This window comes from Electrona antarctica, assembly GCF_951216825.1.
Source record: "Electrona antarctica genome assembly, chromosome: 9".
Taxonomy (NCBI): domain Eukaryota; kingdom Metazoa; phylum Chordata; class Actinopteri; order Myctophiformes; family Myctophidae; genus Electrona; species Electrona antarctica.
The window spans coordinates 8,144,572-8,172,178 of record NC_136790.1 but is presented as its reverse complement, the minus strand read 5'-3'; the positions used below and the strand labels follow the sequence as shown (position 1 = coordinate 8,172,178).

The following is a 27,607-nucleotide window of genomic DNA, read 5'->3' as shown; positions in this document are numbered from 1 at the left end:
ATGGTGTAGCCTGGTTAATAAACCAGACCGAATCAGCCGTTGGCAAAAAAAATTGCCTACCAGCGACAGTGTTGTGTGATATTAGTCTGGCTTATTAGCCAGGCTAGGCATGGTGATGATACTGGGTCACACTCACATTGCAACACCATGTGAGCTTATAGATTGGCTATTCGGCTATTCTTGGCGATTCTCGCGACATAGAATAGATTTGGCTTGAAGGTCTCAGTTTGGCGCACATCAAATTAAGAGTTAACTTCCTTGACTCAGCCCTCTCTTAAAAACTGCAATCCAAGCTATTATATCTTTAAAGTTCTTTAATTGCTTTGAAGATTGAGACACGATATGATGACACTTTATTAACCCTCTCCAGGGAAAATAATATAGTTTTGTACTTGAATACTATTTATTTGGGTCCACTCCAAATTGAATCAATAATGTGTAAAGTAGTTGTTTACAGGAACATGTAATCATGCACTGATTCAATGACTGATGATTGTTGTGCCTATTTTTTAAGTTTAGTTTTATTTATTTGCACAATAAAAATTGTACTAAAAGGTAACATTATTAAAAGAGAAAATAAGTGCAGGTGAGAAAGAAAACCCATAAATGGCTTATACATGGTTCAAACAACAAAATACACTTGTGTGCAGTTGAATGTGTGGGTGCGTGAGTGTGAGTGCATGTATGCGTATGCAGAATAAGGCTACATTATAGTAGAAGCAAGTGGAGAGGCTTGATTCATCAGGCTGGCCCTCAATCTATGTTTGAAGTTGTGTGTGTGTATTCCAGAGTAAAGAACCTCTGTCTTTAATGGAGAAGTGGCTATGAGTGGTACAGTTTAATTCATGGAGGATGGAGATAGATTGTCTAGTATTATAATCATGAACTAGAGAGTTAGTCTTAAAATATTTGAAAGGTGTAGGAAGCATATTTGAAAGGTAAGTGCATTTACAGATGAAAGAACAGCAGCACTGTACTATGTTAATGTCAGATAGATGATTTTGAAACAGGAGAAAATGGAGCCAAATAGTTAAAAGGTAGCTATTACACATTTCGTTTGAATAATTTGTGTAAATTTGATGGATATGTACTTGCCCAGGCAATATTGCAATAAATGAGTTATGGATACATTAATCTGTAATAAAGGGTTATAAGACAAATTAAACTTGAATTCAAATGTGGCATATATTTATGTCAAAGCTTAATTTATGCTACTAGAGTTGCCACAAAGCCCTGGCTGCAATTCACTTAGCATTAATTATTAACTTCATGCTGAATTATATTGTCAGTTTTGAGAATACGAACATTTGCTTTTGGTTTTTCTGTCACATTGACTCATTGAATGCAGACATAGGCAGGGTGTAGTCCCAATAACAATCACTAGAGGGCAGCAGCCTTCCCCAACTAAACTGGTTATTTTATTGTTCTAGCTCTTTTAACTGTCTCTAGATTCGATTAAAGACATCTTTTCTTTTCACCCCACTGTCAAATTCAATTCATTTGCTTGAAATTATTTGTATTTTTCCAAAGTGACACTATTGGTAACCGGACGAAAATTAAGCAGCAACACATTTCCATAATCTCAGAATTATTTAGCGAGCTGATAAGCAACTAATGATGAATAATGATTTTTAAGGGACCAAGAAGTCACGTAGTGACTTTGGTCACTTATTGTTTTTGTGTTTATTTTTCTTCTCCTTCTTCTCCTTCTCCTTCCGCCAAAAATAGCTGTTCTGACTGAACCGTGCAGTCGGTTTTCGCGAAACTTGTCAACATGATAGAGGACCATGCCAAACGGTGACTATGCGAAGCCCATGATGATTGGCCAAATGGTGGCGCTATAGCACTCAATTGATGAAAACTTGCAAACTTTGAACGTGCATATCTCATGAACCGTTTGACCGTTGGCAATGACACTTTGATACACATATGTGTCTCCTCATGCCGAACAACTTTCGTGTTCTGACTTTTGACCTCTGACCTTTAGATCACCCGCCATTTTGAATTATATGAAAAACAGTTCAAATGTAACTCCTCCCAGAATCTTTGCTAAAAATGCACGAAAACTTCTACACATGAACTTTGGACCTATACGGACAAATAATCGTAGCACATTTTTTCTAAGTGAAAAAATGAAGTTTTTATGAGCCAATGAAAATTGCGCGCGCACGCACACACACACACACACACACACACTAAAGTTTATACTGAATGATGTTACTGTTTAGAATGAGTCAACTGACTGTCTGCATAGCTCAGTTGGTAGAGCTCTCGCCGTTGGACCACAAGGTTGTGTGTTCAAATCCGGGTAAAGACAACTCAGTGTATGCATTGTGTGCTGCAAGATTTGTGATGACTCAACTATAGAAATATTGAAGTAGATTACATTTGACCCATCAGGCACTAGGACATGGCATCACAATAATAGAGTTACTAGTAACTGAAATAGTGTAATAAGTCTCATTTTGTAATAGTGTAATAAGTGTGTTTAGTGTAATAGTGTAATAGTGTAATAGTGTAATAAGTGTAATAGTGTAATAGTAGTGTAATAGTATAATAGTGTAATAGTAGTGTAATAGTGTAATAAGTGTAATTGTGTAATATTGAAATAGTGTATTGAGTCAAATTTTGTAATAGTGTAATAAGTGTATTTAGTGTAATAGTGTAATAGTAGTGTAATAGTGTAATAGGTGTAATAAGTGTAATAGTGTAATAGTAGTGTAATAGTTTAATAGTAGGGTATTACAAAATACATGAAACAGTAAAGGAATAAATAATCATTACAAGACTTAGGGTGGACCACACAGGGTTAAATAGTACACTTTTTACTATGGGTAAGGTAGAGAGCAATACATGTGACAATTGTGGAGAAATAGAAAATCACACCTGTATGAAGTGAGTGGTGCAACTCTGTATGGGGGACCCCGGAAGTTACCGTTTGTGGGTCCCTAGGGGGTCCCTGTACTGTACTGTACTGTACTGTACTGTACTGTACTGTACTGTACTGTAACACCCCAAATCATCATGTATTGTTGTGTGGGTGTGTGTGTGCGTGCGTGCGTGCGTGCGTGCGTGTGTGTTAGGCTGCGAAACAGTGACACTTGGTTGTGAAAACTAACCAAACGCTATTTCATGCTCAGACAGACAGACAGACCCAGGCAGGGACCCAGCGACAAACAGCTATCTAAAAATGTAGAGCAAATTTTATTGAATTGTGCAGGTACAAAGAGGAAAGAGCACAAAACAATTGCAGGAAAGGTAGCAATGGTGAGGAAGGCATTGTTTTCTTTTCTGTACAATACAAACCTGAGTAGTAGAATATAAGGAAAGAAATTGGGAAATTGACATGATGTTGCACACTCTTGTACAGTAGGTGGCAGTATGCACCTTTACGTTGGTTGCGATCCGCCAACATTCTGCTGGGAACAGGGTGCAGTTAAGCGTGTTTCTCTACGGACGAGAGAAAGAGAGGGACACAGAACTACGAGTCGAGTCAGAACAACAGAACAGATGTAAAGTCTGGTGGTGAGACGCGAGGTTAGAACACAACGGAGTGAACGTTTATGCAGAGTAGCCTCGGGTACCCAAACGTTGTTGTTGTGTTTGTTATAGTAAAGTAAATCGTTACTGAACACCACTGACGAAACGATACAGAATTGAATTGGTGTAGGCTACATCATATACTCTATGCTACAGATACAGAGGACGAGGTTGAGAGGAAAATCCAAACTGTGAAGATGGAGACCAGAGAGACTGACCAGGACATGTTCACAGGTACAGTGACCAACAGTGTTCCCATGTTGTCCGCTATTTAGAAGCGACTTTGCAATTGTTTTTATTTAAGTCGGTAACAAATATTGATATGAAGCTGTTTTTTTAAAAGCTTGTTTCTAAAGTGTAGTTGTTTATTTGTTTTGCTTGCTTAATGTTACTTAAACCTGGAATAGAAGAACGCAACTCTAATATGTTCATGTCAAGGACCCACGAATGTGTTATTCTTTGAGACGTGCACATGGGCTACTGGTAGCCCAAACATTTAGACTCTCGTAGAGGTTTTTTTCGATTCTGACGAATCCACTCCGTCCATACTCTGTCTCGGAATCTGGCGGCCATCTTGGTTTTCTCTCCATTGTAAATGCGCAACAGAACCCTGGCCACTAGGGGCGCGGCCAATGTTCTGTTGCGCATTTACAATGGAGGAGTATGGACGGAGTGGATTAAAATATTTTTTTTATTGAAAACTACGGTCGCTACGGGTGTAATTGTTTTCCGGACACCCGCCGGACATGTGGGGCAAAATTATTTCGATTTTAGATTTTTGCATTTGTACAAGGTAAGAGTGATTTTGAGGCACAAACGTAAACACGAGCCCTTTTTTGAGGGACTAGTCTTTTAGACTCTCGTAGAGAGATTCGTCAGAATCGAAAAAAACCTACGAGAGTCTAATTGTTTGGGCTAGGCTACTGGTATTTCGGTAGCCGCAATTTGCAACTCTAGATTATTTTTATAATGGGATGAATCTAGAGTTGCAATACCCTCCATTGACTCCCCACTCATCATTTTGCGTTTGCGATCTGTTTGTCTTAAACGACGTTAAACTCACCAACATTGCAGCTGTAGTCCAAGCTTGAATTATTCTCTTTCAATCTGCAAAGCTTGTTTTTCATAAAAATCCCCCGTAGACATGTTATGAGCTACTTTCTGTCAAGGAATTCTGTGCAAGTGATTCTTTTTCTAAGTGCTGGAGTTTGGAAGCGCTCGTCGTAAGTCACTGAACGTCCCTGCATGCATCTGTTTCGCATTTGCACATAATGCAGGAGGCAGCAGCCAGCAGCGCGACCCCTTAATACAAACGAGCGCTTCCAAACTCCAACATTTCTTCTTCTTGACAGAAAGTAGCTCATAACATGTCTACGGGGGATTTTTATGAAAAACAAGCTTTGCAGACTGAAAGAGAATAATTCAAGCTTGGACTACAGCTGCAATGTTGGTGAGTTTAACGTCGTTTAAGACAAGCAGATCGCAAACGCAAACTGATGAGTGGGGAGTCCATGGAGGGTATTGCAACTCTAGATTCATCCCATTATAAAAAAATCTAGAGTTGCAAATTGCGGCTAGTATTTCGGGGGCTTTCCGCCATTCCTTCACCGGGTCAAAACAACAGCTTTCACCATTAGTGCAGGAACAAACCCTCTAGGCTTAGTTTTTGAGATACCCCTCCCCGAGGTATAACAAAACGGGACATAGTTTTTTCAAATCTTTAGGATTCCAAGTTAATCCTCTGTCATTTTCTACCTGCTGATTGTTTTTACATAATACTTGCACAGATGGTCTACTCTACAGGTAGTGTGCCTACATCCCAGAACAATCAGAATGCCAATATTTGGTTCTATTGTGAATCAGCAGTCTTTTATATAAGGTATTAAATAGGCAGAAATAGCAAAAAGTTTACTTTTCTGAGCAACATTCACTTGTCCTACACTTTATCAGGGGTAGAAAAAAATGGGACATAGTTTTTTCATATCTCTAGGATGTCCCCTTCATGAAATTGTCCCAAGTTTTACTTTTACTGCAAAAGTCACGAAATTAATCCATGAAGTGACTCCACATAATGAAAAAACGCCTATCCTGAAAGGGGGAGAGCCAAGAAAGTCCTCTGTCATTTTCTACCTGCTGCATGGTTGTTTTTATGTCATGCTTGCACAGATGGTCTAGTCAGGTAGCCTACATCCTAAAGCAACCTAAATGCCAATGTGTGGTTCTATAGTGAATCAGCAGCCTTTAATATAAGGCCTTATTAGAGGAAGAAATAGTCAAAAGCATCTATTATCAACCATCAATCTATTTACTTTGACTGCAAAAGTCATGCAATTCTTCAATTAATTTTCTGCACCAAAATAAGTGCATACAGTGTCCCCAGGTGTCTGTAGACCAGGGGTGTCAAACTTTTGGGGCGAGGGCCACATTGCGCGAAAGGTGACTTGATGAGGGCCGCGACTAGTTGCAGCTCACGTGCGTTGACTTACACAGTTGTCACTTGGCTTTGTTTTCTAGACTGTTTATTGACATAAATTGACTTTATTTGTATTACAGTTGTAGGCTACAAGACATTTTGTACGAGGTGGAAAAAAATACCCAAAAAACCATTCGAAAATTGACTAGTTAAAAATGCAATTATTATTTTATCAAAAATATCCAAAATGGCAAATTGACATGGTGTAGTCATCATGAAATCTGACACTTTGCATCTCTTTGCTTTGACTATCGTGTGGAAGTAGACTATATATTCCTCACTTGAAACTTGACATGAAACTCTACTGAGCTGTAACAACTATGGTTAGCCTCTCCATGTCCTTCTGCATCAGAGTGTGAGGAGTATCCAACTCAACTAGTAGTTGAATAGACTGTTAACGAGCCCGTCAGTGACAACATTCCACACCTGGGCAGAGACAAAGCAGTCTACAGCAGGGCCGTTAGCGGGGTAGGTGGGGGAGGGGGAGTAGCAGCGTTGTTTCCTTTTTGAAAATCATGTCGAGGGCCGCATTGGACCTCTCCCTGGGCCGCATGTGGCCCATGGATCACCAGTTTGACACCCCTGCTGTAGACAGTAGTGTCTACCCTACAGCCCAAACTGCCCAAAACAACACTGCCCAAAACAACCAGACAAATATGTTAAAATAGGCTTGTATTGTGAATCAGCAGGGTTTTATAGGCTCTCTGGGTTAGAATCATAGGTGTTACACTCGGAGTACAGGTCTCCGCCAGACCAATTACAGGTTATTGTGGGTTGGAAGTCAATCTTAGCCAGTCAGGATGGAATATGAAAACTCTGAAAGACCTGTTTCTTTATTGAACAGATGACGGACACACGTGGACGGACGGACAGGGTGCAAAACATAGTCTCTGCCATGCCTTTCGGCCTGGCGGAGACAATATGTTTTTACCCAGCCACTTCATATTCATATAGAATCTATTATTCTCAGGTAGGCCTAATATCTCTCCACCTCAAAGCATCAAGAATGACCCATTATTGATGTTGTATTCTATAGGTCCATATAGCCTAAATGCAGTATGGTTTAATGCTGTAGAATTCTTAATGAATAATAATCAATCAGCAGTTTATGGAAACCAATTTGGCCCCAGTCAGTCAGTTCCCCATACAATGCTCAAGATGACATTGAGAACTAGAAAAAGTGCCCTTCTGGGCACAGGTGTGTGTGTGTGTGTGTGTGTGTGTGTGTGTGTGTGTGTGTGTGTGTGTGTGTGTGTGTGTGTGTGTGTGTGTGTGTGTGTGTGTGTGTGTGTGTGTGTGTGTGTGTGTGTGTGTGTGTGTGTGTGTGTGTGTGTGTGTCGCGGCTTGGCCTGTTGTAGCGCCACCATGAGGCTGATTTGAAAACTGTCAAGTGGCATTTCTTCCAAAGCCTAGTGGGAATATGCATGCACAGTTTCACCACAATCGGACGCTGCGTTGAGTAGTTGTGGCGATTTGTACAAAACGGGTACAAAGCGGGCTACTCCTGAAAAGTTTAGAAGCCAAGCGTAGCCAATGAGGGTGGATTATGAGAAATCAAACAAACCCGTCTTGATCACATGACTATGGAGAGCATGTGTACCGATTTGCGTGAAATTTGGATAAAATCTGAAGGAGTAATATTAGAAAATGTGTTTTACATATGTCGGCCTCCTGGTGGCGCTATAAATAGCAGATGTGAAGAATTCCAGGCAAAGGTTTTTCCTTGGCCTCTAGGGAGTTGGCATACAAAGTTATCCACAGATCCGTGCAGTTAGAGGTAAAAACACGTTTCGGCGAGTTATAGCGCCACCATGAGGCTGAGTTGAAAATGTTCATGTGGCATTTCTTTCTCGGCCTAGTGGGAATGTGCGTGCACAATTTCACGGAAATCACACGATGTGTTCATGATTTGCAAGATTTTATTTGAAACTGAGCACTCCTGCGAACTTTGGAAGCCAATCTTAGCCAATCAGGATGGAGTCTGAGAAATCTGAAAGACCCGTTTCTTTGAATGGCTCTAGAGAGACTGTGTACCAATTTGCGTGATGTTTGGACAAAATCTGTAGGTGTACTGTCCAAAAACTTGTTTTGCACAAAGCGGCCTCCTGGTGGCGCTATAACAGGCCGTTCTGGAAATTTTGGGGCAGAGGTTCATCGTTGGCATCCAGGGAGTGTGTGTGCAAAATTTGGCATCGACCGGGTTAACGGTGCCGGAGATTAGCTGTTCACAGACGGACGGACGGACACACGGACGGACGGACGGAGTGCAAAACATACTCTCTCCCCATGCCTTCGGCCTGGTGGAGACAATAAGCTGCTGATTGATGAGTACTACCATAGAAGACTTACAATAGAAGACAACAATATTTTGTCATTCCAGTTGTTTTGAGAAACATCCTTAGAATCCACATGAATATGAAGTAGGTAAACTAAAAACATGGCATCGAAATATATTTCCTGTTATTAAGTTTGTATAGGCATTTTACAGTATTAGATCAGGATTAGAACATTTAGAAGTAACTCTTGAAAAAAATATTAGGAGTCCTACCTGTAGACCAGTGGTTCCCAAACTTCGCCTTCTAGGGGGTGTGCGACATGAAATGTCTAATGGTGGTGCTATGGTTTTATTGTCTCCACCAGGCCGAAGGCATGGGGAGAGAGTATGTTTTGTACTCCGTCCGTCCGTGTGTGTGTGTCTGTCCGTCCGTCCTTCCGTCTGTGAACACCTAATCTCCGGCACCGTTAACCCGGTCGATGCCAAATTTTGAAACTGAGGAGTGCTCAGTTTCAAACAAAATGCTGCAAACACATTTTGTGATTTCCGTGAAATTGTGCACGCACATTCCCACTAGGCCGAGGAAGAAATGCCACATGAACATTTTCAACTCAGCCTCATGGTGGCGCTATAACTGGCCGAAAAGTGTTTTTACCTCTAACTGCACGGATCTGTGGATAACTTTGTATGCCAACTCCCTAGAGGCCAAGGAAAAACCTTTGCCTGGAATTTTTCACATCTGCTCTTTATAGCGCCACCAGGAGGCCGACATATGTACAACACATTTTCTAATATTACTCCTTCAGATTTTATCCAAATTTCACGCAAATCGGTACACATGCTCTTCATAGTCATGTGATCAAGATGGGGTTGTTTGATTTCTCATAATCCACCCTCATTGGCTACGATTGGCTTCTAAACTTTTCAGGAGTAGCCCGCTTTGTACCCGTTTTGTACAAATCGCCACAACTACTCAACGCAGCGTCCGATTGTGGTGAAACTGCATGCATATTCCCACTAGGCTTTGGAAGAAATGCTACTTGACAGTTTTCAAATCAGCCTCATGGTGGCGCTACAACAGGCCAAGCCACGTCACACACACACACACACACGTTTATATTGCTTCTAAACATTTTGCCAAACATCACACACACACTCCTATCCTCCTGGTGGAGACCTGTGCCCAGAAGGGCACTTTTTCTAGTTTTAAATATATTATGCCAATATATGGCAAGTAATGCAGCATAAAACCTATGCTGCATATATTATGCCATATTCAGGTTCATATATGTGGATAAAAAGGAAATATATGTCTCTAGCTTTATATTTCCATGTGGGGGGGGCAGGTGGGTGTGGGGTGCATCAGCTAGGTCGGGAGGTAACAGGGGGTGCATGGCCAAAAAGGTTTGGGAACCGCTGCTGTAGACTATGCGCAAATATGTAATATGCAAAAAGTAGGTGGACAATGGAGCAGGATTAACTTGGGAAGGTAGGGACTTTTCTGCATTTGCAAATCTCATGGATACATTTCATGACTTTTGAGGTGAAAGTAAAACTTGACCTTCCATTTCATGAAGCGGACCAGTCAAAGTTATGGAAGAACAATGTCAAGTTTTGTTCTACCTGATAGAAGAGTAGGAGCAGTATTAGACATGAGAACTATAGCTATTTCCACCTATAACACCGGCGGGCGTGCACGCATCCACCTGGCCCAGGTGGATGCGTGCACGCCACCTTGTCCGTTGTGACGTCAGGTGGGCCAGGTGACCTGGGTGACTGCTGGGTGAGCGCTGGCGATTTGGCATGGGGGGTAACATCAACATATGGAATGAATTCTGTACTGGCCATATATGGAGCATGTCTTGAGTGTACATGGTTTGATGAGGTCAGATCAACATATGGAATTTCAGAATAGGTCAGCTCCATATAGATCTATGGGTGGCAGCGGGGGCAGTGTCTTGAGTGTACAGGGTTTTCTAATAATAGTAATAGTGTTATTAATTGTAAATGGTCATTGATTTACTATTCACACCACCAGCTGTTTTACTGTAAAATTGCATGGAGCACTGCTCTGCAGTCTGCACATGCAGAGAAACCACAGACACATAGATTTCGGTCATTTTCTTTACTGGAACGCACCTTAAAGTTTGCATGAAGTACACTACACAATGGCTCTTAAGTGCAAAAGCAATACAATTAAATAACAGCCTGAGCCTATACATTGGCTACATTGAATTTAATTCAAATCAATAGTTACTATAGGCCTACTTCACGTGTGCAGTCCTACACTAAAGGCAGGCACTTCAGGCCTTTACAATTCTCTTTTTTTTTCTTCAATTCTCTTTAACAATGGAAAAAAACTGTAGCAGTAGCCTGCCCTACATTGGCTAAATTGAAATGAATCAATAGGCTTAATTAACGTGTGCAGCGCTAAACAAAAGTCAGGCACTTCAAGCCTTGCAAGTATTTTTTTTAAAATAATTATCTTTAACAATGAAATGAAACAGTAGTAGCAGTCAAACAACAAACACAAATAATAGCTGCGTCACTTTCTTGTGCATCAAAATGATAAAAAAAAAAAATATATAGCCTAGTAGGCCTACCATCAGTTTACAGTCCAAAGGTGTCAACCAGTTTACAATTTAAATCAGCTTCACGCAAACTTTTACTTCAAATGCAACAAAAAGGTCTTAGTCGTTTTTGTTTAAAAAGATGAGCTGGTCAACGTGCTCTGGGTCCAGACGAGAGCGCAGCCGGTTAAGGACAAGTCCTGCTGCTGAAAAAACCACCGATGTAGCTGGCACACACAAGTATGCCCTTGCGAGTTTGGCCAGCCTCTCATACTTCGATTGATTCACTCTCCACCAGTCGAGGGGATCCAAATGAGGAGCGATGCATATGTCTTCGCAGTAGTTCCTTATTTCCATTTCAGGCGTTACAGGTGCCTCCGTATGATACCCCTCACCAAACAACGACAGCATTGCAGACTGGTCGATTCGGGGTCTCTTTTCAGCCACTCCAGACCCCGCCGCGGCTGCGGCGGGCCCCGCTGATTCGGAGTTCTCATCCTCGGTGATCTCAGGTTCGGCAATGTCGTCATCACGCTCGTCTGCTGCTACTGTGGCTGAAAGCAGTGCTGTAACCCTGGCCTTGACCACATCCTTGAGAGCATCACCAGCAAACTTGAGGTGTTTGTGCCTCGGGTCAAGAAACGAGGCGATGAACGGGACTGTAGTTGCACTCTCTAACTTGTCGGGTTTCATTCGCCGTTTCAGTGACTCAGCCACTGTTTGCATGAACTCCGCAGCCTTTTTGGATGTAGTTGCAGTAACAACCAGGTGTTTGTTTAGCAAAGTTGCTGTGGTGGGATATATCATGGAAATGGTAACTCCTGACTCGCCGCACGTGGCAGTCTTGGGACTGCCACTTTAGGGACTGCTTTTATTTGTACTTTATTATAATTATAATTATAATATAATTATAAACCGTGCTACAGTTTTATTCCAGTTCATAAAAAGGGGGGGGGGGGGGGATTAACGTATTAAAATACAAACCTGCTTCTCAACGAGCGCATGTGTTGCTGTAGTGCTGTGGTGGAAATGTGACACAAGACGGCTGGCACCAGCGACGACTTTGTGTATATCATTGAGCTTGAATCCATCATTAATGGCAAGTTGGAGTGTATGGGCATAACACGGACTTGAATCCCAATCCAGGTACTGGTTATTGGCGAGTGTCACATTGCTGGCGTTATCATGCACACTTTGTCCAATATCCCCCAGGACTCTGTGGCACTGCGGAGGCCCTCCGCGAGATTCTCTGCTGTCTTTCTGTCATTGCACGGGTCTGCAATACTGCACTTTGCATCTCAAATCGATGTAATGGCAGGTTATGGTGACATACGATTCAGTTGTTAGTGCTGTCCACCCGTCGGTGGTTATGGACACCTTTGGGGCATCTGTGTGCGCAGATCCAGTGCCTTTTCTCTATACAGCTTTTCAATTCGTGTTGTCATCGAAGTACGGCCCGGGACTGTGTAATCAGGTTCCACACATGCCATAAGGTCACGGAAACCCTTTCCATCCACAAAACGTATTGGCAGCATGTCCTTCACTATCATCGTGGTGATTAGTTTAGTTATGTGAGCTGCACGGGTCTCACTGCAGAGCCGAGGCGTTGTAATGTAGGTGGTTATGGGCGGCTGTGCCGTGTCTTTCTTTGTAGTCTCAGCGGCATGGCTACTGCTCAAATGAGAGTTCATTGCTGAAGTAGAGTTGTGGTAGGCTAAAGTCTTTTCACAGAGCTTGCATTTTACCAGCACATCGCTTATTTGTACGAAGTAGTTCCACGAGGAACTCTTCCTCTTCTTTTGCTTGTTCCATACTGGTTCCATTTTTGTTTAGTGTGGTGGTGGTTTTCTTGTTCCGCATCAATCAATCTCACGTGTGAGTGACTGAGGGAGGAGGCGGGGTCGGTGTGTGTAGCAGGCAGCCCAGCCTGCACTAGTCTGTGCTGCTGCTGAACGTCCTCCATGCAAGTTTACAGTAAAACAACTGGTGGCACTTGTGATAATAAATCAATGACCATGTACAATTATTAATACTAGTACTATTATTAGAATTAGCCTATATTTTCGTTGATTAAATCAAGCAAAAATAATAATTAAAAAAATGATAATTAAATTCGATTTTGGGGACGGCGACAATTAATCGGAAAATCGATTAATCGGCGGCATCCCTACTACAGACACACTCTGCACTGACGTCTCCTCTCTCACACACACACACACACACACGAGTCAGAGAGAGGTCCACTGCACTGACTGCAGGGAGGAGAAAGGATTATAGGCTACTAACCTTGTAACCATAAAAAGCTTTGCTGTTTTCATCTTCAATTAACCAAAATAAAATCCACACGTGAGAGGGACAGAGTCGCAGAGAGCAGTGGTAGAACTACGTTAGTGTGTGTGTCGGTCGGCAACCGGAGACCAATGTATTATTTTGCGTGGCCTTATATAAAAGGTTGCTTATTCACAATAGAACCAAATATTGGCATCCTGGTTGCTTTAGGGGTAGAGAGCACTGAGGGGGAAGGTGCCAAACCCCCATAAAAGGGCACTATTTTGGTGTGGTCTTTTTGTGGGGGTCCCTTGTGCCAATCAGAAATATCCAACTAGTATGTTCCACAATAACTTGGCCTGTGTCATGGACAGTAAATTAATACATTCTAATTACCATGTAAACATAACGTACACGTGTGTGTGTGTGTGTGTGTGTGTGTGTGTGTGTGTGTGTGTGTGTGTGTGTGTGTGTGTGTGTGTGTGTGTGTGTGTGTGTGTGTGTGTGTGTGTGTGTGTGTGTGTGTGTGTGTGTGTGTGTGTGTGTGTGTGTGTGTGTGTGTGTGTGTGTGTGTGTGTGTGTGTGGTGGGACTTTGAGGCAAAAGCCCCCCCTCTGCACATGCCTGCATCTCTAAGAATTGACCCACTTTCAGGGTAGGCGTTTTTTGCAGTGGGGATCAATTCATGGATGGATTCTTGACTTTTGCAGTAAAAGTAAAACATCTGACCATCCATTTCATGAAGAGGACATCTTAAAGATATGAAAAAACAATGTCACATTTTGTTGATCAATAATAGGACCAAAATTACAAGTGAATGTTGCTCAGAAAAGTAAACTTTTTGCTATTTCCGCCTATTTAAGGCCTTATATAAAAGGCTGCTGATTCACAATAGAACCAAATATTGGCATTCTGATTGTTCTGGTATGTAGGCACACTACCTGTAGACCATCTGTGCAAGTATGATGTAAAAACAAACAGCAGGTAAAAAATGACAGAGGATTTTCTTGGAACTTTCTCTTTCAGATAGGCGTTCTTTATTGCCTATGTGGTGAGTAACTTCATTGATTGATTGAAATATTTATTAACAGTTTGCAGAATTACAGTACATTTCAAGCACAAACTCAATACAAAGACTGTTAACTGTGAGTGGACAACCCAATTAAGCATTACACTTGTTTACAAGAGGGTCCACCTTGTTCAATTCATCAAAACATTTAGAGACGTACAAATAGACACTTCTATATATAGTCAAAGAACAGAACAGGAATTCATCATAAGGGAGGTAATAAGGGAAAAGAAACATAATATACATTAAGGGGAAAAGGGGGTGGGCGGTGGGGGGGGGATTCAGATTTTACGGAGGCCAGTTTCGAATTGCAGCCGTCCGTAGGTGCCCTTTGAGAGCGGTTTTGAAGGAGTCAAGGGATTTGCATGTCTTAATGACTGTTGGTAGGGCGTTCCACATTTTGGTGGCATAGGAGCGAAAATAATTTAGTCCCTTGTTTGTGCCGAATCTGGGTTGTACATGGTTCGTTGCACTTCCTCTGGTGTTATGGGTGTGGACTTTGTTAACATTAAGGAAGTATCTAGACAGGTACATGGGTATCTTGGTGGTGTATCGAATCTTGTGGACCAGACCCATTGCAAGATGCTGTACTCTTTCGTCGACCCTAAGCCATTCCAGCCTGTCAAAGTGGGCAGGGGTGAGGTGGGTTCGGGGGGTGAGGCCAAGTAGGAGCCTGACCAGTTTGTTTTGGGAAGTCTGGAGCCTAGTTTTAAGGGCCTTTGAGGTGCTGTGGTACCAGGCGGTGCATGCATAGTCAAAGAAACCTTGTACGAGGGCTCCTGTTAAGGTCTTCAAAGTGTTTTTGTTGAACAATGAGGAGATCCTGTAAAGGAATCTTGTTCTTTGGTTGACTTTTTTGATTACGTTTGTGGCCATTTTATCACCGGAACGATTAGCCTTCAGGATGGAACCTAGGTAAATGTCATCTTTACGTGTGATAACATTGTCACCCACTCTAACCAAGAAGCCATTTGCCTTGCTGAGATTACTATTAGATCCGAAGAGAATGGATTCAGTTTTTCCCAGGTGTAAAGATAGTTTGTTATCAGCGAGCCAGGTGCCATTTCTACCGAGTTCAGAGCTGAGGGCCTTTTCAACCTGCAGTTTGTTCCTGTCCGAGACTAGCAGTGCTGAGTCATCTGCGAACGGGAACAAGTTGCAGTCACAAGCTGATGTCATGTCGTTTACATATATTAGGAACAGTAAATTCCCCAGCATGCTTCCTTGTGGAACGCCACAGCTCACTGGGAGGGCAGTGTTCCATTCACCTCCACCATCTGTTCTCTCCCCTCCAGGTAGGATTGCATCCAGCTCACTGATGTGCTATCGAAACCAATTGCTTTTAGCTTGTTAACCAGTATGGAGTGGTTCATGGTGTCAAAAGCCTTTTGGAGGTCCAGCATGACCATGCCGCAGTATTTGCCAGCATCCACCTCATGTTTGATGTGGTCGCTCAAATAGAGAAGGCATGTGTCAGTGGAGTGGGATGTTCTGAAGCCAGATTGGAACTCGTACATTAATTTATTGTGGCAAGATACTTTTCAACCTGTTCATAGACTATTTTTTCCATCACTTTCGAGATGGAGCTTAGAATAGAAATAGGGCGGTAGTTGCCGGGGTCTAATTTACTCCCTTTCTTGTGCAAGGGGGTTACTTTGGCCAGTTTGAAATCTTGGGGGACCTGTCCCTGTTTGATGGAGAGGTTTACTATGTGGGTGATGATTGGAGCTATACAGATGGCTGAGTCTCTGAGAAATTTGGAGGGAATATTGTCATGGCCAGTGGCTTTGTGGGGTTGGAGGGCACTCAATTTCTTAAGTACCTCATCAGTTGTTACCATAACTAGTTTAAAATCGTCTTTACAAACACCTAGGTTTCTGTAGAGTGTAGAAGGTTTTAATGTGCTCTACACCAAAGAGCCCAGAGTGGGAGGGCAGTTTGTTAACCAGAGTTGTTGCTATGTTTGTAAAGAAGATATTCAAGTAGTTGGCCACATCAAGCTTGTCAGTGATGAGAGTATCGTTCGATTTGATGTTTATGTTTGAAAACCTGGTTTTTAGTTTCTGACCGCAGCCTAGTTGATTGATAAGTAGCTTCCAGAGCTCACGAGGATTGTTTTTGTTTTCCTCTGCTTTATCATTGATAAAGTTACTTTTAGCTGATTTAGTCATGGTAGTTACAATGTTTCTTAGCTTGTTTCGTTGGGTTTTTAGGTTGTCCAACTGAGCTTGGAGATCACTGTCGAAGCGCTTGGCAAGCTTTGACTTGCATTTTAGAAATTCAGAGCATTTTTTGTCCCTGGCTTTCATTGCAGTCAGCATGTCCGAATTCATCCATGGTTCCGAGCGGGTTTTGACCCTGGATCAATTTCAAGACTTTAACTCTTTGAGAGTTTCAAGGATTTCTATATAGTAGGTAGACTTCTCTATGGCATAATCCCGTTTTTGAATGATTTATTGAAAATTCTCTGTTGTGAATGTGTGACAACGAAAGACCTTCAGAGAAAGCTTGACTTGTCTGCTTCCAGGGAAAAAATGAACTGAGTTGATAAAATGTTTACTTACTCTCAGGCAGACTTGATGCCCGGCCACAAAACGGCCTGGCCAATCAGCAGCAGCTTCTAGCAACTTCTAGCATTGGCCAGGCCGTTTTGTGGCCGGGCATCAAGTCTGCCTGAGAGTTCCCAGATGGGAGCAGGAGGGGGGAACCCAGTGTACTCTCTGCTGCCCCATCTGGCGGAGTCAGGTTATGTGTGAGTAGGCTAAATAAAATAAAAACTGCCCCCCCCCTGAAATGAATGAATGAATGAATCCGGTTCAGTGTCGGAGAACGCCATCGCAGTCTTGACTCTTCATCCTCCTCATCTGATGCCAGTTCTAAATATATAAAAAGAAATAAACATTTTAGCTGTAGTCAGTGCACGCTACTATTACATGGCGTTTTACCCGGCTGCTGGCGATCAAATGATTTTATTGTGCAGTGTCTTTGTGGGCCAAGTCGTGGCATGACAAATACAAATAGATGCTTGTATAAGTAGTATCACGATAAAATAATATGGCGACGTTAGCATGAAACACCAATGAGTGATCGCTGGTAATGTAGCTAGCTGCCCAGGGTATATATCCAGCACCATTGCGTCGCAATCATCCAGCAACATTGGTACTGGCTATTGCCCGGGCTTGTGGCCCGGTCAATAGCCAGTACCATTTGTGCAGTGTTTGTTAGCAACTACTACTAGCCAACAGCCAGTGGAATGTGGTGACGCGATGGTGCTGGATATACGCTGGGCAGCTACATTACCCGCGATCACTCATTGGTGGTGTCATTCTAACGTCGCCATATTATTTTATCGTGATACTAATTATACAAACATCTATTTGTATGCCACGATGCCACGATTCGGCCCACAAAGTCACAGTACAATACATTCATTTGATCAGATGTTTTTGTTAGCTACGTCGATTACCTATAGTACTGACCCTTGTTATATATTCTCCGACTATGCCTGTCACGATGACTAAACCAGTTAGATCTATCCATATATGGTTCTACCACATCTATCTGATATCAGCACTAGGTCGGCTCGGGCCAAATATAGGGATCGTCTTACTAGACATGTCATATTAGGGCATTTTCGAATACAATAAAATTACCTTTTAGCGAAGGCATCAGCCTTGGTGGTAACTCCGGTGGGGAGAAGAAAAAACATTGCACACGTGTAATCCGCGAGGGTGGATGTTGCAGCCCGGCCAACGGTCTGGGACTGGAGAATGCCACTGGACACGGATGGATCATTTTTCAGATTGTTTTTTTTGCGCCGACTGCAAACCTGGCTGAAAAACTCTTCCTCCAGTGCCCACCTCGGAGGAGTCAACCAACCCCCCTGTTCACTGGGGGCCGGGCGTCAGTTTCCAATAGGAAAGCATACACGTGTGTCACGTGACACGGGTTTTCTGGGTAATGGAGTTGAAATATAAGCTCAGGAATTTAAACAGCGCTCCGGAGCATATTAATATGTTTAGATTAATAAAAAACGAGAAAGACGCCAATTGGCGTCATTGCTCTCGTCCGGAATGCTGATGATGACGCCAATTGGCGTCTTTCCCCTTCTAAGGGTTAACAGTAAAAGTAAATCTCCATTTCATGAAGGGGACATCCTAAAGATATGAAAAAACGATGTCCCATTTTGTTATACCTCGGGGAGGGGTATAGTCAACTTTTCCTGCACTGTGTGTGTGTGTGTGGTGTGTGTGTGTGTGTGTGTGAGAGATTGTTATTGTCGAATAAAGGATGTGTTACTCTATTCATTACATTTGACTAAGGCAATAAATAGGAATAAAACTTTTTGTTAAATAAACATTTGACCTATTATTTTAAATAGTTATTTTATACCATTTTGAACCGAAAATAAGGAACCGTTGGGAACCGGAATGGATAAGCAGAACCGGTACCGGATTCACAAAAATCCCAACGATACCCATCCCTAAGTACTACAGTACAATAAAGTATGGAGTAGTACAGTACGGGGTAGTACTGTGTACAGTACCGCAACACTCAGTTCAGACGGGTCTGATGTGTAAACATTTAACAAAGTCATTGTAAAATATAAAAACTACTGATCATTTCAAAACAAATAAATGAGTAGGAGAATCAATCAAATCCAATCAATGAAACACAATGAGTCTCTGCTGACGTTACTTAATCTCTGTGAACGGCCGCACGCACATCAAAGGCAGAGTCTCACGGCTGTACAGAGTTGCTAATAAATGGCTGTGTCTGCACTCCCAACGCAAAGGAATCACTTCTGTCCGTGACATGGAAAAGGAAAGACTTACTTTTGTATGTGAAAATAACCAATTCTACAGTTTGAATTGTACACACGCACATATAGAGCAAATATAGGCCTAATAATATTTAAAAAGTGTGTGTGTGTGTGTGTGTGTGTGTGTGTGTGTGTGTGTGTGTGTGTGTGTGTGTGTGTGTGTGTGTGTGTGTGTGTGTGTGTGTGATAGTCTGAGATAGGCTTGCTTTTGTTATTATAATAAAGGATTTGTTACAAGTGTAAACATTTAACAAAGTAATTGTAAAATATAAAAACTACTGATCATTTCAAAACAAATAAATGAGTAGGAGAATCAATCGAATCCAATCAATGAAACACAATGAGTCTCTGCTGACGTTACTTCATCTTTCCTCCTTCTAGATATCTCACTCCTTCCTGTGGTTAAAGACGAGGTTTCCCCTGAACAGCAGGAGAGTAGCCTCAATCTGGTCCAGGTGATGCAACCCGTAGTAAAGTTGCAACCCGTAGTAAAGTTGTACAGGATAGGTACGTACCGTTTTATTTACAGGCAGTTAAACATGTGCTGCTCTTGGAAGTATGTATATCAGCATAACTTAAAGCTTCCCTCTGTACTTTAACTCACTTACTGAGGATGGCGTCTTTGTCGTCTTTTTTACCAATATTTGCCGATGAGGTCTTTTGTTTTTTTTTTGTTTTTACGGTTGATGGCGCTCTTGGCTTATCTATGGTAACACCGCATCATCAGTAGTTAGAGGCCATCAAACATTGAAAGTGGCCATGGCGAAAACTGGAACAACACAGCAGCATAATTACCAGGAAGAGAATCTCTCTGCCTGTGGGAGACATGAGAGGACATTTTTGTGACCACATGCTGTCCATGTTCTCTCCTACACAGAGAGGGGGTACGTGGTCAGGGATGCATCATAATTTAGCCAAGAGCGCCATCTTGTGTAAAGACCAAAAAACTTATAATCCACTTTTGGCTTCCACTTCAGTTCAGTCCAACATAAATGAAAACATCGTAATTTTTCAAATTGTTTTCTTTTTTCCACGAACGTGCAACGAGTCCCTTTACTGCTGCCCAAGTGCACGATTATTTTATTTTGAAAACCTTCACTTTCACTTCCCAAAAAATCAGTAAGCCCATCTGGTACCCAAGAAGGGTGGCCCTTTGGACGCGTCGAGCAGCCGAGCGACAGCCCCCTCCCAGCCCTGGAAGTGCGCCTCGCATATAGTAGGGTGCACGATTTATGAAATTATGACCGATATCCGATCTCCGATTATTTGCAGGGTCATATTTGCCGATACCGATTCTGACCGATTCCAATATTATACAGAGGAGCACAATGAATACAAGCCTAGGCCCAAAGCCCCTAGGGCCCTTAACGGTTATCGTGTCATTCGCGTAGATCTACGCCAATTAATAAATGCTACGCTCCACGCCATTGCCGTTGATGTCCGGCAATTGGTGTTTTATAATGCCTTATGATCATAGCATTATGATCGAGTCATAACTCACGTTAGCATCTGGTTGCTAGCTGTTGTTGTCATAACACTGGGTCGCGCCATCTTGGATCGTCGTCACCATAAACACCCATTCTATCTGTTTCTTTCAATTGCCTGTATCTCCTAGCTCTTATTTTGAAAAGCTACATACCTACGTAGGTGTTGATCTTATACTAGGAAGTTGGACGATGGGTGGTCACGTCCTGTTTATCAAACGGAGCTAACCGAGTCTAATAGAAGGCAACACAGAGTCTGCTCTGGGCCGTGGAATAAACCTTGTTTTGACCAAAAATGCCATCTGGGACAAGCCATAGGGGATGCAGTACTTAGTTTAGACAGTTTTTGGTTTAGACTAGTCATTGGTTAGACCAGTCATTAGTCCTACAACTACAACCTATCTCAAACCCTCACCCTAAACCTAACCTCCCACGGGGCAGCACACCTAAACCTAACCTTAACCCATGTCTAACCAATGACTAGTCTAAACTAAGTATGCACCCCGGCATGAATTATACCACAGTAATCAATAAATGCTGGCGTAGTTTGTGTTAACACCTTGAGGGCCCGGACCTATTTAATCCATTAATAAAATGTGCCCATCATTTATAGCCATTTATTGTCTGTGTAGCAGCTAACAATAGCCACACCACTCTAGAGTCGATCGACAACAACGGGAGGTAAGAATAAATCTATCGCGTCTAACACAGGATCTTTTTCATAATTAGACGGGATGATTTAGATCGAGTTATGAACGTTTTAAGATTTTCGTTTTCGTCCGCTAAACAGGCAGGGAACATTTTCGATGACGTCTCACTGTTGTGCAACACCGAGGATTGGGCAACAAGCGCTCCTAGGCTGTGGAGCGATGCGACCGGTTTTGATATCATTAATCTCCGTCCTATTTATCAATCTCCGTCTCGGGCAACTGACCGTGCACTTTAACTTGGCGGAGATCTCCGTCTGGAGCCCTTAAACTGTTAATAGGTTTTCATATATTTTTTACCGGACCGCTACCGGATTGTTATGAGGGCATACTGGACGTAATCAACTGGCGTCATCGGCGGGGAGGTACATACTAAAATAGTCGTCAAAAGGTGCAATTGGCGAAGGGTGAGTTAAGGTATTGGAATTGGGCTACTGAGTTGCTCTCTTCTGATGTTCTCCCTCCTCTCTCTTCATTCTAGATCTCTCACTCCTTCCTGTGTTTAAAGACGAGGTTTCACCTGAACAGCAGGAGACTGAGGAGAGCAACGCCAGTCTGGTCCAGGTGAAACTAGAACCTTTGCCGATTAAAGACGAACAGCAGGGGAGCAGCCCCCGTCTGGTCCAGGTGAAACTAGAACCTCCACAGTTTAAAGATGAACAGCAGGAGAGCAGCCCCAGTCTAGTCCAGGTGAAACTAGAACCTCCACAGTTTAAAGAGGAACAGGTGGAGGGGCTACTGCTAAGACCTGATGGGTCAACATTGACAGTGCAAAGTGAAGATGATAACAAAGAGACAGAGCCTGTAGCCAGCACCTCAACTGAACACATGAAATCACAAGCTGATGTCCAGGACTGTGGAGCATCACAGCCAACCAGAGATGACCAGCTCCTCTCTTCGCACAGTTCTGAATCTGACACTGAAGACAGTGATGAGTGGACTTCACCCTGTTCTGAATCTGACATTGAAGACAGTGACTGGGAGGAGACCGGGGAAGGTCATTCAGCTTCAAACAAACGGAAGTCACACAAGATTTCAAATGTGGAAGGACGACGATTGTCTTTGAGCAACAAGCTGTCCCAGGACCTGAAATCATCAGAACAAACTACATCCGTGAGGGATCACACAGGGAGTTATGTGAAACAAAACATGAAGACTGATGCAGGTAAATACATGAATAACTATTTACATCTAGCCTACAGTTTGTAAAATATACTTAACTCAAAAGGCTCATCTGAGGTGCACATGAACCAAGTTCAGCCATTGGGACTCATACAGTCAAATTCATATTTTTCGTTTGTGGCAATTCACACTAGAGAAAAGAAGCAATTTGAGGTGACGCATGATATCTCATATCTCAATATATCATATTGTGCCGAATATAAGACGACTCTGATTATAAGACGACCCCCATTTTTAAGACTATTAAGCCTAATTTGTGGAAAACACATTTAAGACCAAATCTGGTTCTACATAACCTTACTGCGAACGTGCGTAAGGTTATAAGATGTAAACAAAAAAAATCACACCCGTGTGAACTGAGTGGTGTAAGGTCTTATATAGACTGATCAGCTGTGGTCTGACGTAATGAAATCACACCCGTGTGAACTGGGTGACCATAGCAACCGTGCTCATTTTTTGAGCACAGACAGACACGTAAACTAACAAAGCCAGTTGTAGGAGTGGTTTACACCACTCCAAACATACAGGGTTCAATCGCTCGATTAATAACACTGGTTTCAGAGGTATGGATGTGTAATGACATGTAAAATAGTCTATAGTCTAGTCCAAATATAGTTTTTTAGGATATTTTCATTGTAATACGCATTGGAATTTGTATGTGAAAAATTAAGCCAAGTTAAGCTAAGTCAAGGGGAGCAGAAATGCACACAGTATTTGTGCAGTATTTGCCCCAGGCTGTAATACATGAGCACAAATACACGCAGTATTTGTGCTCCCCCTGACTTAGCTTAACTTGGCTTAATTTCCATGCAACAATGTGATCTTTCGAGGGTTGAGGTGGACCAGAACATAAAACAAATGTGAAAATGAGGACGGTGTTACATTCAGCATTATGTTCCTGTCTGAAACTGTATCTCAATCTCAATGTATAAATATGACTGACTCTCTCTCTCTCTCTCTCTCTCAGGAGTGAGGTCCCAGACTCCACTCTCTTCCTGTTCTGAATGTCCATATGCCTTCACGTCTCAAGTCTTACTCCATAAACACCTCAAGAGGAGCCACAACGATCTCTACCGCCGAATGCTGAGGGATGGACAGATCACCTCAGCATCCCGCCAGCCAATCACCAGCTCTGTAACCAGCCAGAAACAAGTAGACACAGACAAGTTTACCGAGACTTTAACTCAACCAGGACAAGTAAAAACACATCCGCCGACTTGTACAAGAAAGAAACCACTCACATGTAAACACTGTGGCAAGACTTGCTTATCATTATCTACCCTGGAGATACACATGCGTGTTCACACTGGAGAAAAACCTTTCCCCTGTAATACATGTGACAAGACCTTCAGTACGTCAGGTGCTCTGAAGATGCACATGCGTATCCACACTGGAGAAAGACCCTTCCACTGTCAACAGTGTGGTAAGAGTTTCAAAGTGTTTCATCATCTGCGAACACACCAGCTTTTCCACACTGGAGAAAAACCTTTCAGTTGTAACATGTGTAACAAGAGGTTCAGTGTGTCAGTTCACCTGAAAACACACATGCGTGTGCACACCGGAGAAAGACCTTTCCACTGTAACCAGTGTGACAAGAGTTTCAGTCAAACAAGTGCTCTGAAGTCACACGAGCGTGTCCACCACACTGGAGAAAATCCTTTCCACTGTAACCAGTGTGACAAGAGTTTCAGTTCAACAAGTGCCCTGAAGTCACACGAGTGTGTTAACCACACTGGAGAAAAACCTTTCCAGTGTACCCATTGTGACAAGAGTTTCAGGTCTTCATATCACCTGGAGAGTCACTTACGTACCCACACTGGAGAAACACCTTTCCACTGTAATGAATGTGACAAGAGTTTCAGGATGCCTTATCACCTGAAGAGACACATGCTTATCCACACTGGTGAAAAACCTTTCCACTGTAATACATGTGACAAGGGTTTCAGTCAGTCAGGTGGCCTGAAGTCACACATGCGTACCCACACTGGAGAAAAGCCTTTACAATGTAATACATGTTACAAGAGTTTCAGTGATTCACGTAGCCTGAAGTTGCACATGTGTACCCACACTGGAGAAAAACCTTTCCAATGTAATACATGTTACAAGAGTTTCACTACGATATGTAGCCTGAAGTCACACATGCGTCTCCACACCGGAGAAAAACCTTTCCACTGCAATCAGTGTAAAAAGAGTTTCAACGAACCACGTCATCTGAAGAAACATCAGCATACTCACACCAAGGGGAAATCATCTCCACTGTAAAAAGTATGAGAATTAACCAGCTGTATGTTGCTAGGGAAATTGGTTATACAAGCAACATATGAATATTAATACTACTTAACACTTTAAAATGAGAGCGAAAACAGAAATATATTGTTTAAAGAGCCTGTAAACAGGAAATGCCCTGTTTTGGGCATTTCTTGCTGAGAGACGTTTTTCTGGGCAGGGCTAAACACCACCTGATGACATGCACAGACAAATTTCAACGATGTCATCTGATGGCAGAAGACTGGTGTAGTTGGGAATTATGCCAAGGTAAACAGTATTCTGATGCTATACCCTAGAGTGCAATAATTATTACACTGCATTTAGTGTACACTCCCCCCCCCCCCCCCCACAAAGTTTGAATATGTAATACTGCTTATATAAGTAAGTAAGTAGCCTTGCCGAGCCATGAGGCCCATCTCCTGTTACTGTAGCGTGAGGCAGCTTGATGTACATTGTACATTGTACAAGTACACCCCCTGGACATGACGCTAGTATGTCGCAGGGACTTACCCCCAATCCAACCCTTGATGCCGAGTGTCAAGCATGGAGGCACTGGGTCCCATTGTTAGAGTCTTTGGTATGACCCGGGCCGGGGATCGAACCCCGACCTCCCAGTCTCAGGGCGGACACTCTAACCACAAGGTCACTGAGCTTATATGCTTACATCTTTTCTACAGGGTTTTTAAATAAACAGATATATTGTGAATTGACAGTGACAGTGGTGCAAATAGTTTCCCCAATAGTCCCCATAGCATAGAGTGGATCCCATAAGTATATTGATACTTGGCAAACAAATAAGTTATCTTTTGTGTCTCGAGCTGACGTTTAAGAATACTGTTCTACACCCTCCACAGTCCTACAGTATTACTAAGCAGCAACAGGGACATATTGCAGTCGGGCAGAAACTTACTATCCATTATACTTTATCGTTTTATTATTATTATTGTATTAGTTGTATTGTCCCCCCCCCCCCCCCCCCCCCCCAGTTGCAGTTTAGTGCCTCCTGAGCAAATGTATTTTAAACTGTGACATTTCAGTCCAGTTGAAATGTCAGTAACAAATACACCAACAATGAAATGAATCACCAATAGTTTAGACACTGATGATGGCTGTGTGCTGCAACGGTATACAGCACTATATTGTATTATTATTGCCTATGCATTAGCCATACAATACAATAAAGGCTTTTTATTTCTTCACTATGTCTTGATTGAGTTTGTTTATTTTACAGATGTAGAATGGGTACTGTCACTCCCTTCACAGACGAGTCAGGTTGTTGTATATAGCCTACTGGTGGTTTATTTAAGCATTCTTTCGACACTCAAAGACCAACGTCAAACTGATGAACACAACAAATAAACACAGATCAGAACAATTGTAAAACATAAAGCATACAAACATAATGATATGGAAAAATGCACTTGGAAATTGAAAGTACCTCACTGGCTTCATAACGATTCAAAGGGAATTAATTCAAGTCAATGGATGCCTAAAACAAACAATAAACCCATCAAACTGAAACAAAAGTAAATTGATCGATTTAACTCAACAAATATAACATGCAACTTAAATATAAACTGAGTGTTGACACAAAAACAATGAATCCTTTTAAGCGACACGCTGCTCTCAAACAAGTAAATTCCGTCGACAAGGAAGCGACGACTCTGACCTAGTGAGCCTCTCTGGCACAAGACCTTTAAGGCCTAATGGCCGGAAATGACGGGAACGCAAATGTCCGGAACACAACGCTTTACAAAATAAAATAATTAATCAGTGAACAAAATAATGACGTAATAATTTACAGCAGTCTCAGGGTACATTTCAAACGAAAGCACAAGTCAATACAAAAACTGTTACTTTGTGGACGAACCATGATTACGCACTCAGAATTCATCAGAACATTTAGAGACGTACAAATATAGACTTCTATAAAAACATTTTCTGGGGCCAGTTTCGAATTGCAGACGTCCGCAGGTGCTCTTTGAGAGCAGTTTTGAAGGAGTCAAGGGATTCACATGTCTTAATGGCTGATGGTAGAGCGTTCCACATTTTAGTGGCATAGGAGGAAAATTAATTTAATCTCTTGTTTTTTTAAATGTTTTCTGAGCTCAATTGCACCCAAAAAACCTCAACTTTTAACATTCAGTAGACGTTCTGTGGTCTGGGATTTTCTGCATGCTCAAAAGCTCAAGTGCTCTGATTTTCTTGTGGACTGTGACGTAAGAGTCCACAAAAGCCATATGACATTACAATTTGCCAGCAGATGTCACTGTTGAGGCCTGTTTGTCCGTTTTCATTGCAGCTCAAAAGGCTTCAGAACACACAGAGAAAACCCCAGGCCACAGAAAATCCACAGAATGTTCAAAGTTCAGGTTGTGTGGGTGTAATTGAGGTTATAGTCCATGAGCTAGACCCCCCCCCTAATTTGCACGTTAATTACGAAATGGGTGGGCAAATTCTTGTTTGAATTTTTGACTATCTGTACATCTCTAGGCCTACTTCACATTTTTTTTTGTATGATAAAAATTGCAGACTAGCAGCTTAGTGGTAGTTATCATGCATTGAATTCATGCACCCGTATATTGTCACAAATTGTGACAGGGTTACCTATATGACCCTAACCCTATATGATCAACTTTTGTACCTTATTTTGTGCAGAGACCAATGAAACCACTTTTCTGCATAATTCAAATATGGGGAATTGATTGGAATGGTTATTTTACTTCCACAAAACTTCCATATATGCTTAAATGGCCTTTTAATGCAGTATTGTGCACATCTATTCATCCATCTTCAACCGCTTATCCGTAGTCGGGTCGCGGGGGCAACAGCTCCACCAGAGTGCTCCAGACTTCCCTCTCCAGAGCAACATTAGTGACTTCCTCCTGGGGGATTCCGAAACGTTCCAAGGCCAGTGAGTCGATGTGTTTCCTCCAACTGCGCCTTGGTC

General features: G+C 42.3%; 1 protein-coding gene across 1 annotated transcript; it reads left to right on the top strand.

Moving 5' to 3' along the window:
* Positions 1 to 3,474: 3,474 nt before the first annotated feature.
* LOC306929825 (uncharacterized protein) lies at positions 3,475 to 25,856 on the top strand. Its single transcript, XM_079510549.1, has 5 exons — positions 3,475 to 3,537; positions 3,697 to 3,774; positions 19,398 to 19,523; positions 21,689 to 22,372; positions 23,357 to 25,856. Exons 2-5 carry the CDS (start codon positions 3,738 to 3,740, stop codon positions 24,649 to 24,651), a joined length of 2,142 nt encoding a protein of 713 aa, XP_079366675.1. The 5' UTR covers positions 3,475 to 3,537; positions 3,697 to 3,737; the 3' UTR covers positions 24,652 to 25,856.
* Positions 25,857 to 27,607: the final 1,751 nt, after the last annotated feature.

Bases quoted from the DNA above. Each gene is read 5' to 3' on its own strand.
- LOC306929825 (XM_079510549.1), top strand. From the start codon at position 3,738: ATGGAGACCAGAGAGACTGACCAGGACATGTTCACAG. The intron at 3,775-19,397 runs GTACAGTGACCA...TCCTCCTTCTAG, and splicing joins TGACCAGGACATGTTCACAG to ATATCTCACTCCTTCCTGTG. The intron at 19,524-21,688 runs GTACGTACCGTT...TCTTCATTCTAG, and splicing joins AGTAAAGTTGTACAGGATAG to ATCTCTCACTCCTTCCTGTG.